Source organism: Oncorhynchus tshawytscha, linkage group LG10 (genome assembly GCF_018296145.1).
Source record: "Oncorhynchus tshawytscha isolate Ot180627B linkage group LG10, Otsh_v2.0, whole genome shotgun sequence".
Classification (NCBI taxonomy): domain Eukaryota; kingdom Metazoa; phylum Chordata; class Actinopteri; order Salmoniformes; family Salmonidae; genus Oncorhynchus; species Oncorhynchus tshawytscha.
In genome coordinates, this window is record NC_056438.1 from 5,045,076 (window position 1) to 5,057,086 (window position 12,011).

Sequence of the window (12,011 nt, forward strand, 5' to 3'; positions counted from 1 at the left end):
TTGAGGACAATACAGTGCCACTGACACGGCCCACAACTAAAACATGCGGACTCTCCTTCACTGCAGCCGACGTGAGGAAAACATTTAAACGTGTTAACCCTCACAAGGCTGCAGGCCCAGACGGCATCCCCAGCCGCGCCCTCAGAGCATGCGCAGACCAGCTGGCCGGTGTGTTTACGGACATATTCAATCAATCCCAGTCTGTTGTTCCCACATGCTTCAAGAGAGCCACCAAACCCAATCATTTTGCACGCCCAATTTTTCAGTTTTTGATTTGTTAAAAAAGTTTGAAATATCCAATAAATGTCGTTCCACTTCATAATTCATAATTCATAATCGGCTTGTCACCAAAAGCACTCACAAACTTCTACAGATGCACAATCGAGAGCATCCTGGCGGGCTGTATCACCGCCTGGTATGGCAACTGCACCGCCCTCAACCGTAAGGCTCTCAGAGGGTAGTGAGGTCTGCACAACGCATCACCGGGGCAAACTACCTGCCCTCCAGGACACCTACACCACCCGATGCTACAGGAAGGCCATAAAGATCATCAAGGACATCAACCACCCGAGCCACTGCCTGTTCACCCCGCTGTCATCCAGAAGGCGAGGTCAGTACAGGTGCATCAAAGCTGGGACCGAGAGACTGAAAACAGCTTCTATCTCAAGGCCATCAGACTGTTAAACAGCCACCACTAACATTGAGTGGCTACTGCCAACACACTGTCAATGACACTGACTCTACTCCAGCCACTTTAATCATGGGAATTGATGGGAAATTATGTAAATATATCACTAGCCACTTTAAACAATGCTACCTTATATAATGTTACTTACCCTACATTGTTCATCTCATATGCATACGTTGATACTGTACTCTATATCATCGACTGCATCCTTATGTAATACATGTATCACTAGCCACTTTAACTATGCCACTTGGTTTACATACTTATCTCATATGTATATACTGTACTCGATATCATCTACTGTATCTTGCCTATGCTGCTCTGTACCATCACTCATTCATATATCTTTATGTACATATTCTTTATCCCCTTACACTGTGTATAAGACAGTAGTTTTTTTTTTGGAATTGTTAGTTAGATTACTTGCTCGTTATTACTGCATTGTCGGAACTAGAAGCACAAGCATTTCGCTACACTCGCATTAACATCTGCTAACCATGTGTATGTGACAAATAAAATTTGATTTGAAATTTGATTTATTTAATTGTGTCCCACTTGTTGTTGATTCTCCACAAACAAATACAGTTTTATATCTTTATGTTTGAGGCCTGAAATGTGGCAAAAGGTCGCAAAGTTCAAGGGGGCCGAATACTTTCGCAAGGCACTGTAAATACAAAAATACAAAAGAACATGTTTTTTTCTTTGTATTATCTGTTACCAGATCTATTGTGTTTTATTCTCCTACATTCCTTTCACATTTCCACAAACTTCAAAGTGTTTGCTTTCAAATGGTACCAAGAATATGCATATCCTTGCTTCAGGGCCTGAGTTACAAGCAGTTAGATTTGGGTCTGTCATTTTAGGCAAAAATGTTAAAAAAGGGGCGGCTCCTTAAGAGGTTATAACTATTTAAAGCAGTCTGTCCTGACTCAGCTCAGCAGTCTCCAGTCTACCAACTGGTCTCTGTAACTTCATCTTTGTCTCTGTGGTGTACAGTCTTCAGGTGATGATGGGGGTATTGAGTCATCTCTCTAAATCTCCTCCTCCTCTCTCTCCTTCCTCCTGCTCTCTCTCATGTAGTGGATAAGTTCAGTCTGTTCCACAGTGCAAGACATTCTTCCTGGAGGGGACAACTCCAAATCTCCCAGGTATTTTGGTTGGTGGGACAGTCCAGAACCAGAACCTCTCTACAAGCTGATTTGCCAGTAAGTACAAGAAAACCTACAGGTTTGCAACTCTCTGACTCAGACCAACAGGATCCCTGTGTTCTCAGCCTACACCTTCTCTGGTAAGGTAGTTGGTAGACCAAATCAGTCCTGGATGATCGAGCCCCAGGTAGTTCTAATCTCTATTCATTCAACATGTGTATTTGTTTACAGGTATAGACATACAGTATCTTTGAGACACGAATGCATCTTTGGTCCAACCACTTTCAGTTTAAGTCTGGATTGTGAAATTGTGACTTTAAAAAAAAATAAAAAAAAATCCCGCCTTTATTTAACCAGGTAGGCCAGTAGAGAACACCTTTATTTAACCAGGTAGGCCAGTAGAGAACACCTTTATTTAACCAGGTTGGCCAGTAGAGAACACCTTTATTTAACCAGGTAGGCCAGTAGAGAACACCTTTATTTAACCAGGTAGGCCAGTAAAACACCTTTATTTAACCAGGTAGGCCAGTAGAGAACACCTTTATTTAACCAGGTAGGCCAGTAGAGAACACCTTTATTTAACCAGGTTGGCCAGTTCAGAACACCTTTATTTAACCAGGTTGGCCAGTAGAGAACACCTTTATTTAACCAGGTTGGCCAGTAGAGAACACCTTTATTTAACCAGGTTGGCCAGTAGAGAACACCTTTATTTAACCAGGTAGGCCAGTAGAGAACACCTTTATTTAACCAGGTAGGCCAGTAGAGAACACCTTTATTTAACCAGGTAGGCCAGTAGAGAACACCTTTATTTAACCAGGTAGGCCAGTAGAGAACACCTTTATTTAACCAGGTTGGCCAGTAGAGAACACCTTTATTTAACCAGGTTGGCCAGTAGAGAACACCTTTATTTAACCAGGTAGGCCAGTAGAGAACACCTTTATTTAACCAGGTTGGCCAGTAGAGAACACCTTTATTTAACCAGGTTGGCCAGTAGAGAACACCTTTATTTAACCAGGTAGGCCAGTAGAGAACACCTTTATTTAACCAGGTTGGCCAGTAGAGAACACCTTTATTTAACCAGGTTGGCCAGTAGAGAACACCTTTATTTAACCAGGTTGGCCAGTAGAGAACAAGTTCTCATTTACAATTGCGACCTGGCCAAGATAAAGCAAAGCAGTTTGACAGATACAACGACACAGAGTTACACATGGAGTAAAACAAACATACAGTCAATAATACAGTAGAAACAAGTCTATATACGATGTGAGCAAATGAGGTGAGAAGGGAGGTAAAGGCAAAAAGGCCATGGTGGCAAAGTAAATACAATATAGCAAGTAAAAGACTGGAATGGTAGATTTGCAGTGGAAGAATGTGCAAAGTAGAGATAGAAATAATAGGGTGCAAAGGAGCAAAATAAATAAATAAATAAAATACAGTATGGAAAGAGGTAGTTGTTTGGGCTAAATTATAGGTGGGCTATGTACAGGTGCAGTAATCTTTTATGAGTTAATGTCTGAACTTGTTACGGAGTTGTAATGTCTAAACTTGTTGCAGAGTTGTAATGTCTAAACTTGTTACAGAGTTGTAATGTCTAAACTTGTTACAGAGTTGTAATGTCTGAACTTGTTACAGAGTTGTAATGTCTGAACTTGTTACAGAGTTGTAATGTCTGAACTTGTTACAGAGTTGTAATGTCTAAACTTGTTACAGAGTTGTAATGTCTAAACTTGTTACAGAGTTGTGATGTCTAAACTTGTTACAGAGTTGTGATGTCTAAACTTGTTACAGAGTTGTAATGTCTGACTGATGTTTCTGCAGCTTGAAAATATAAAGGACCAAAGTGACATGAAGGTGGATAATAAAGCTGTCAAACACCAGGCTGTGGACACAGACTACAAAAATAACAACCTGGGTCTGGACAGAGGTCACCTGTTCCCGTGTTCGTACGCACCTGATGATGCTGCCAAGAGGTCCACTTTCACCCTGACGAACGCCGTTCCCCAGGCAAGTTCCTTCAACCAAGGCAGCTGGAGTACAATGGAGTGCAGAGTCAGAGAAGATCTTGAGCTTAACTGTAAGGATAACAACAACAGGATAGAAGCCTATGTGTTGACTGGAGCAGTGCCCAGCAAGAACAACAAACTGAACAACAGAGTGAACATCCCAGATCTCATGTGGACAGCCTACTGCTGTTACAACAGCAACCTGGGACAGTGGGTGGCCCAAGCACACTGGGGTGAGAACCAAAAGGAGAGCAAGGGGAAGACATTGAAACCAGAGACCTTGGGAGCACTCGAAAAGGTGTTGAACAAAATCTACAATGTCGGAGTCGAGGTGTTTCACAATAAATGTCCAAGAAACGTTAATGTATTAGAGGACGAGAGAGGGAGGAACTTAGAGGCTGTAGAAGAGGTTGAGCCGGGGAAAAAGAGGGTCAGGGAAGGGAGTGGAGAGGGGAACGGAGAGGGGAACATAAAGATGGCGAGAGCATCAGGGGAGTTAAAGGATTGTGATGACGAGGATGGATGTGATTGTGACTGTGATGAAAAGTGATGAGTTTTGTCCAGTGGTAATTCCCGCAACTATTAAGTACACATTCCCTAAGTTATAAGGGTTATAAGGGTTTAATGGCTATAAGGGTTATAATGGTTTAATGGTTATAATGGTTTAATGGTTATAATGGCTATAAGGGTTTAATGGTTATAATGGTTATAAGGGTTCATAATAAGGTTTAATGGTTATAAGGGTTATAGGGGTTGTAAAAGGCAAAAAATATCGGACCCCTCCCTCAATGGCCGGTCCAGTTCCAGGGCCACATTCATGGACTCTAAGGCCATCTGTTGACTGGGGGATAAAAGAAGAAATTGCCACAACAGCAGGTGACCAGCAGAGGGAGCCAAAGGCATGTGAAATACAAGTACTGAGAATTAAACAAGAACCAAGCTATAGGAAGACTGAAGAGGCGTGTTACCAAGACGACGCCCCAACGGAATAATACCTATGGGCATCAGTGCTAGAGGACCTAACTTTGGACTAAGTGCTACCATACGTATGCAATGGCACTCTGTGTTGAGATAGATTGCACTCCCGAACATCTTTCCCCAAACTGAGTGTCTAGAAGAGGTATAAAAGGAGGAGAGATCAGTGCCTAGGCATGATCCTCTACCCATGTGATTTGGACATCATAGAGAATCATCAGACCAGGTAAATTACTTTTACTATACTCTGTTTGTATTGACTACTTTGATCTCAAGGCGCGAGCATACTATAGACTGGTATTTCTTAAAGAATTGTGTTCCACTACGCATCTCGATAAAAGAATAAGTGAACAAGATTGTGCACGAGAGAACTTCGCCCCTCAACAATGCGAGGTGTGCAGAACTCTTGAAAGCAACAATGTTCCATCTTTGGTGCGTCAGTAACGGACAGTTCGGCAAGAGTGAAAAAGCCCAGGAATAGTTAAAGCCTCGTAGTAGCCAAAAGGTCGATAAGAAGGAATCAATATCTAAACAGTAGGCAGTAAAAACCATAGGAAATTCGGACTAAATAAGAAGATTATAGTAGTATAAACAGCAGAGGGCTGCTAAAATATTAGTACTCTTATAGAGACCAGTTTCGGGAAGGACCAAGGGAATAGAGCTTCAAGGTAAATATATGGGTGTTTGCTTTGCTTAAAGAGTCATAAAGAAGTGTGTTGAACTTTTAAAAATATTACGTGGCATAGTATAGCATAGCACATAGTATAGCACATAGTATAGTACATAGCATAGCACATAGCATAGCACATAGCAAAGCACATAGTATAGCACATAGCATAGCACATAGCATAGCACATAGCATAGCACATAGCATAGCACATAGTATAGCACATAGTATAGCACATAGTATAGTACATAGTATAGCACATAGCATAGCACATAGTATAGCACATAGCATAGCACATAGCATAGCACATAGTATAGCACATAGCATAGCACATAGTATAGCACATAGCATAGCACATAGTATAGCACATAGCATAGCACATAGTATAGCACATAGCATAGCACATAGCATAGCACATAGCATAGCACATAGTATAGCACATAGCATAGCACATAGCATAGCACATAGTATAGCACATAGCATAGCACATAGCATAGCACATAGTATAGCACATAGCATAGCACATAGCATAGCACATAGCATAGCACATAGCATAGCGCATAGCATAGCACATAGCATAGCACATAGCATAGCACATAGTATAGCACATAGCATAGCACATAGCATAGCGCATAGCATAGCGCATTAAGGATTGATTGAGCATTATTGATGTATTGGGAAACTGTAGAACCATTGAATTGTAATAACGTGTATGAAGACCAAAAACAGAGTGACTTAATAAAAGCTTGAAACTTTGACAACTAGGCCAGATTGACGATCTGGAGAGCAAACGCCTCTGACACTCTCACGGAACAGAAAGTGACCCTGGTTATAGGTTAAAGTGATTGCACTAAAGAATATTTCATTGTGTGGACAATAATATATCTTTGGAAAAGTCAATACATATAACAATACTAGTTTCCAAGTGACTACTAGCTGACCAGCATAATAACTAACAGAAGATTAGTTATTAGGTATTGATATATAAAGAGAAGAGGACCCAAGGTCAGGGAGTATAGGAAGAGTCTATAAACATAAAGTAATAAAGTACTCATCTATCCAAGGCCCCACACCCGACCAGCAAATACGGGAGTGACAACGTGAACGAAGGAACAAACCCAACTCACGCGAAGGGCCATTACGAATACATAAAAGAGTTGGTGGGGCCGCACGGCAAGGCCCCTGTTACACCGAAGTGACTAAAATCCTAAAGTACTCAGCCTAGCCAGGGGACGGGATAGAGGCTTTTGCTGCAGGCGACGGGCAAAAGTCAGCACCGTGACACTTGGCGCCCAACGTGGGGCACCGATAGAAGAGTTAGAAAGCGATTAAGGAACAAGACCTATACGACCTAAAATAATAGATATATATATAAAATATAATAAAATAATAACATATATGGCAGCAGCACTCGACCTAGGAGAGGCAGCGCTAGAACAAATAGCTGCCCAGACCGGGAGTCTGAAGCAGAAAAGGGAGTTTAGGCTACAGGTAAATCTACCAGATTGTAGGTTCGCGGTAGCAAGCAGTAAAAGAGATGATCGGGTGGAAAGGCAGACAGACCTCTGGGACGATAAACACTTTGAAAAAAGAGCTATCGCCTCCAGCGATCTAATGATAGGCCAAGCAGGAGATTGGGCCATAGTGAAAGTGATGCCACTTGAGGGAGAAAGTAGAGGAAACTTTAACCTTAGAATGGGGTGTGCAACGCATGTCCTAAAAAAATACTGGAGGGATGTAATAGGAATAACCCTAGAAAATTCAGGAATGGCCCCACTGGAAAGGAAAAATAGACTCAACGCTCTTAAAATGAGTGGTTATAACCTAATAGAGCGCAGCTTGATTCCTGAAAACAGTACAAAGATTAGATGTGATGCCGGTGGGATAGCTGTTGGGAAGTGCAATATGACGGCCCCTCCAATAACAGGATTAGGCAAATAACCCTGAATCCTAAGAATTTTCCGTGAAGACTGATCAACTTCACTAGAAGTTGTTGGAACAGGTGGAAATTAATTATAAAATGATTAAGGAACACCAGTCTCTATTCAAAGTGTATAACTACTTTGAAATTGTATTATTTCCTTGGGAAAGTAAAGCTAACATAGTGCGTAAGTGTCACTATGTCAACTATCACTTTGTATGAGAAAAAAATCCCTGAGAAATAAGAAAGTACTATAGAGTTTATAACTAAATAGGACATTTATACAAACCTCAAGGTGAAGATATGGCAACAGGAGTGAATTATTTTCAGCGCCGTCAAGGCAGGCAGACCTCGTAGTAATACGACATTGGGTTCTAATAAAAGTCATCCCAGAAAAAGAAAGGGGGCCAGAGGATGTAAGTGTGTATTGTGGCAAAGTGGCCTTCTATGCACAGCCCTGGTACCCCATGGCAATGGCCCTGCTACAAGACGGGACTCCAATCTAGGAGACACCAGGGTAATGTTGAGAGCCATGCAGGAAGACTTATGTTCAGTATTTAGGATATATTTTAAGCCAGCAGGGCAGAAAAAAGATGAAGGTAGAAAAAGAGTGATTTTATAAGCATTACATTTAATTATGAAAATAAATATGTTGCAGTTCTTAGGGATAATATAGTACTGTAGGTAATGGATCCCATACTAGGCAATATATATTCAATTATTGATGAGACTGGTTTAAGATTAACCCAGGTTATTGTTAGATAAAATACAGAGGACTCCCAAAAGAGAGATTTCATTAGTACAGAAAACATAGGCTATGTTTAGCAGCGTTTTGGCCTTATCTAATCATTTGAAGGTTTGTCTTTAAATAGTAGAAAGATGACAAGAATATATGACATCTGTTGTGACCCAGGGTCATTGAGAGTATCGGTTAATTAAGTTGAACTATATAATTATCTTATAGGTTACTACATAGAAATGTTGAGTTCTATAAAATTCATTAGTGTAAACAGGAAGACAGTGAGACAGTCAGTCAATATTTGGATACAGAGACCATATCTGGTACTGTCAGTATTAGCTGTGGCAACAGGAAGCAGATGGATACAGAGACCATATCTGGTACTGTCAGTATTAGCTGTGGCAACAGGAAGCAGATGGATACAGAGACCATATCTGGTACTGTCAGTATTAGCTGTGGCAACAGGAAGCAGATGGAAACAGAGACCATATCTGGTACTGTCAGTATTAGCTGTGGCAACAGGAAGCAGATGGAAACAGAGACCATATCTGGTACTGTCAGTATTAGCTGTGGCAACAGGAAGCAGATGGAAACAGAGACCATATCTGGTACTGACAGTATTAGCTGTGGCAACAGGAAGCAGATGGATACAGAGACCATATCTGGTACTGTCAGTATTAGCTGTGGCAACAGGAAGCAGATGGATACAGAGACCATATCTGGTACTGTCAGTATTAGCTGTGGTAACAGGAAGCAGATGGAAACAGAGACCATATCTGGTACTGTCAGTATTAGCTGTGGCAACAGGAAGCAGATGGATACAGAGACCATATCTGGTACTGTCAGTATTAGCTGTGGCAACAGGAAGCAGATGGAAACAGAGACCATATCTGGTACTGTCAGTATTAGCTGTGGCAACAGGAAGCAGATGGATACAGAGACCATATCTGGTACTGTCAGTATTAGCTGTGGCAACAGGAAGCAGATGGAAACAGAGACCATATCTGGTACTGTCAGTATTAGCTGTGGCAACAGGAAGCAGATGGAAACAGAGACCATATCTGGTACTGTCAGTATTAGCTGTGGCAACAGGAAGCAGATGGATACAGAGACCATATCTGGTACTGTCAGTATTAGCTGTGGCAACAGGAAGCAGATGGAAACAGAGACCATATCTGGTACTGTCAGTATTAGCTGTGGCAACAGGAAGCAGATGGATACAGAGACCATATCTGGTACTGTCAGTATTAGCTGTGGCAACAGGAAGCAGATGGATACAGAGACCATATCTGGTACTGTCAGTATTAGCTGTGGCAACAGGAAGCAGATGGAAACAGAGACCATATCTGGTACTGTCAGTATTAGCTGTGGCAACAGGAAGCAGATGGATACAGAGACCATATCTGGTACTGTCAGTATTAGCTGTGGCAACAGGAAGCAGATGGAAACAGAGACCATATCTGGTACTGTCAGTATTAGCTGTGGCAACAGGAAGCAGATGGAAACAGAGACCATATCTGGTACTGTCAGTATTAGCTGTGGCAACAGGAAGCAGATGGAAACAGAGACCATATCTGGTACTGTCAGTATTAGCTGTGGCAACAGGAAGCAGATGGATACAGAGACCATATCTGGTACTGTCAGTATTAGCTGTGGCAACAGGAAGCAGATGGATACAGAGACCATATCTGGTACTGTCAGTATTAGCTGTGGCAACAGGAAGCAGATGGAAACAGAGACCATATCTGGTACTGTCAGTATTAGCTGTGGCAACAGGAAGCAGATGGAAACAGAGACCATATCTGGTACTGTCAGTATTAGCTGTGGCAACAGGAAGCAGATGGATACAGAGACCATATCTGGTACTGTCAGTATTAGCTGTGGCAACAGGAAGCAGATGGATACAGAGACCATATCTGGTACTGTCAGTATTAGCTGTGGCAACAGGAAGCAGATGGAAACAGAGACCATATCTGGTACTGTCAGTATTAGCTGTGGCAACAGGAAGCAGATGGATACAGAGACCATATCTGGTACTGTCAGTATTAGCTGTGGCAACAGGAAGCAGATGGATACAGAGACCATATCTGGTACTGTCAGTATTAGCTGTGGCAACAGGAAGCAGATGGAAACAGAGACCATATCTGGTACAGTCAGTATTAGCTGTGGCAACAGGAAGCAGATGCGGAAGCGAAAAAGTCGGTTTTGAACCACAGCCATTAAAGCAGCAGTTAAGAGGAAGTTAAACATAGACAAAACTACATTGAAAGAACTGAGACAGATAGTGGCCCATGTGCAAATGTATTAGGTCAGTTAGACACTGACACAGGAGTAGGGGAATGGGACTTTACATGGAAGTAAATAATGCAAAGAGAAGTAACCTAGAAAAGGCAAAGGTCAAAGAAAAAAAGACAGCCGAAGTGCAAAGAGGGGACACCTCAGGGTACAATTTCAGGATGGACTTTAAAGGATCATCACAGGCACGGCCCAAAAAGCAGAAGTGATGGCAGTGTTAGAGGCCCTTTTACACTGCACAGGGGCCAACTTAAAAATGATAGAAGTAGTGACAGACAGCTACTACTGTGCACAGGCCATGACCTCAGATAAAAAGATTTGGCAGAATAATGGGTACAGAGGTGCCAAGAATAAACCAATCCAATATGAGGGGGAATGGAGGAAAATGGATAAAATGGATACAGTAGTGAGTCATCAAAAGGCTGCCGACTGGGCAGGTGCAGAAGCAGACTTTAACCAACTAGGAAACAGAGAAGTAGATGAACTAGTCCAGATGGGCCGAATAGTCCTCTACAAACAGGAAAGAGATAAGCTGAGAGCACTTCATGAAGATTGGGGACATTTGGGTTCCCAGATATTTATGAAGAGGCTACAAACTGAGGGCATATTATATACTAGAGAGGAAGTTCTAGATATATGCACTCAGTGTGCTACCTGCCAGGAGCAAAGGTTAGCAACCTAGGCAGGGTAAAGGTCAACACATTAAATGCAATACACCATGAAAGCAGCTAGCGTTAGATACTATGGGTCCCATGAAGGTGGCCACCTCGTTGGGGCACAGGTACGCTATAGTCGCGGTGTGTATGGCTACAGGGTACTCAATAGTGCTCACCTCAAAATCATCCAATGCGCTGCCAGTATTGCAAATGCTTAACCTTCTGCCTCTTGCTCTAGGTCCATTCTCATTGTTGAGGACTGACAATGGGACCCAAAATAGGAATAAGAGAGTGGAGGATTGGTGTGCCGAGCAAGGAGTCTCGCACATATTCTCCCCTCCTTATACTCCCCAAGCAAATGGTTGCGCGGAGAGAACAATTGGAAAGCTTAAAACAACGTTAGGGTTGTGGAAGGCAGGGAAAGACTGGGGGCCTAAACTAGTACAAGCCTGTGTGGAGCTACATTTAACTCCCACAGAAGCAGGACCCAGACCTAGGGAGTTGATGGGATTACCCAACGTTAGCACGATGGTGGAAATAGCTAATGCGCAGTCTCCCCCTCTACCTTGGGTGTTACAGGTGGGAGACTGGATTAGGATTAAGAAACCACCAGGAGCTGACACCGGGGATAGAGTTATCCCCCAAAAATACAGAAAAAACAACACATAATTGGGGTGATCAGTGCAAACACGATCAAAGTAAACGGTGATATAACAGTAGATATCTCACAACTTAAAAAAGTATGTCCACCCAGGAGCTAGTACCAGACTGGCTGCATCTGTTGACCTGCAGGTCGGGACTGCAGGTGCGCCGCTCGGTGATATCATTTGGGTGGCCTCACATACAAGGCATGAAGACCTGGCCAAAGTTGGAGTCATGGTAGCAGCAAACACTAGGGTGTTGTGGTACACTAGGGTGT

General features: G+C 42.5%; 1 protein-coding gene across 1 annotated transcript; it reads left to right on the forward strand.

The window, feature by feature from the left end:
- Positions 1 to 1,914: 1,914 nt before the first annotated feature.
- Positions 1,915 to 5,327, forward strand: LOC121847397. The gene is made up of 2 exons (XM_042328061.1): positions 1,915 to 2,023; positions 3,655 to 5,327. The coding sequence occupies exons 1-2, from the start codon at positions 2,009 to 2,011 to the stop codon at positions 4,387 to 4,389; spliced, it is 750 nt and encodes a 249-aa protein (XP_042183995.1). The 5' UTR covers positions 1,915 to 2,008; the 3' UTR covers positions 4,390 to 5,327.
- Positions 5,328 to 12,011: the final 6,684 nt, after the last annotated feature.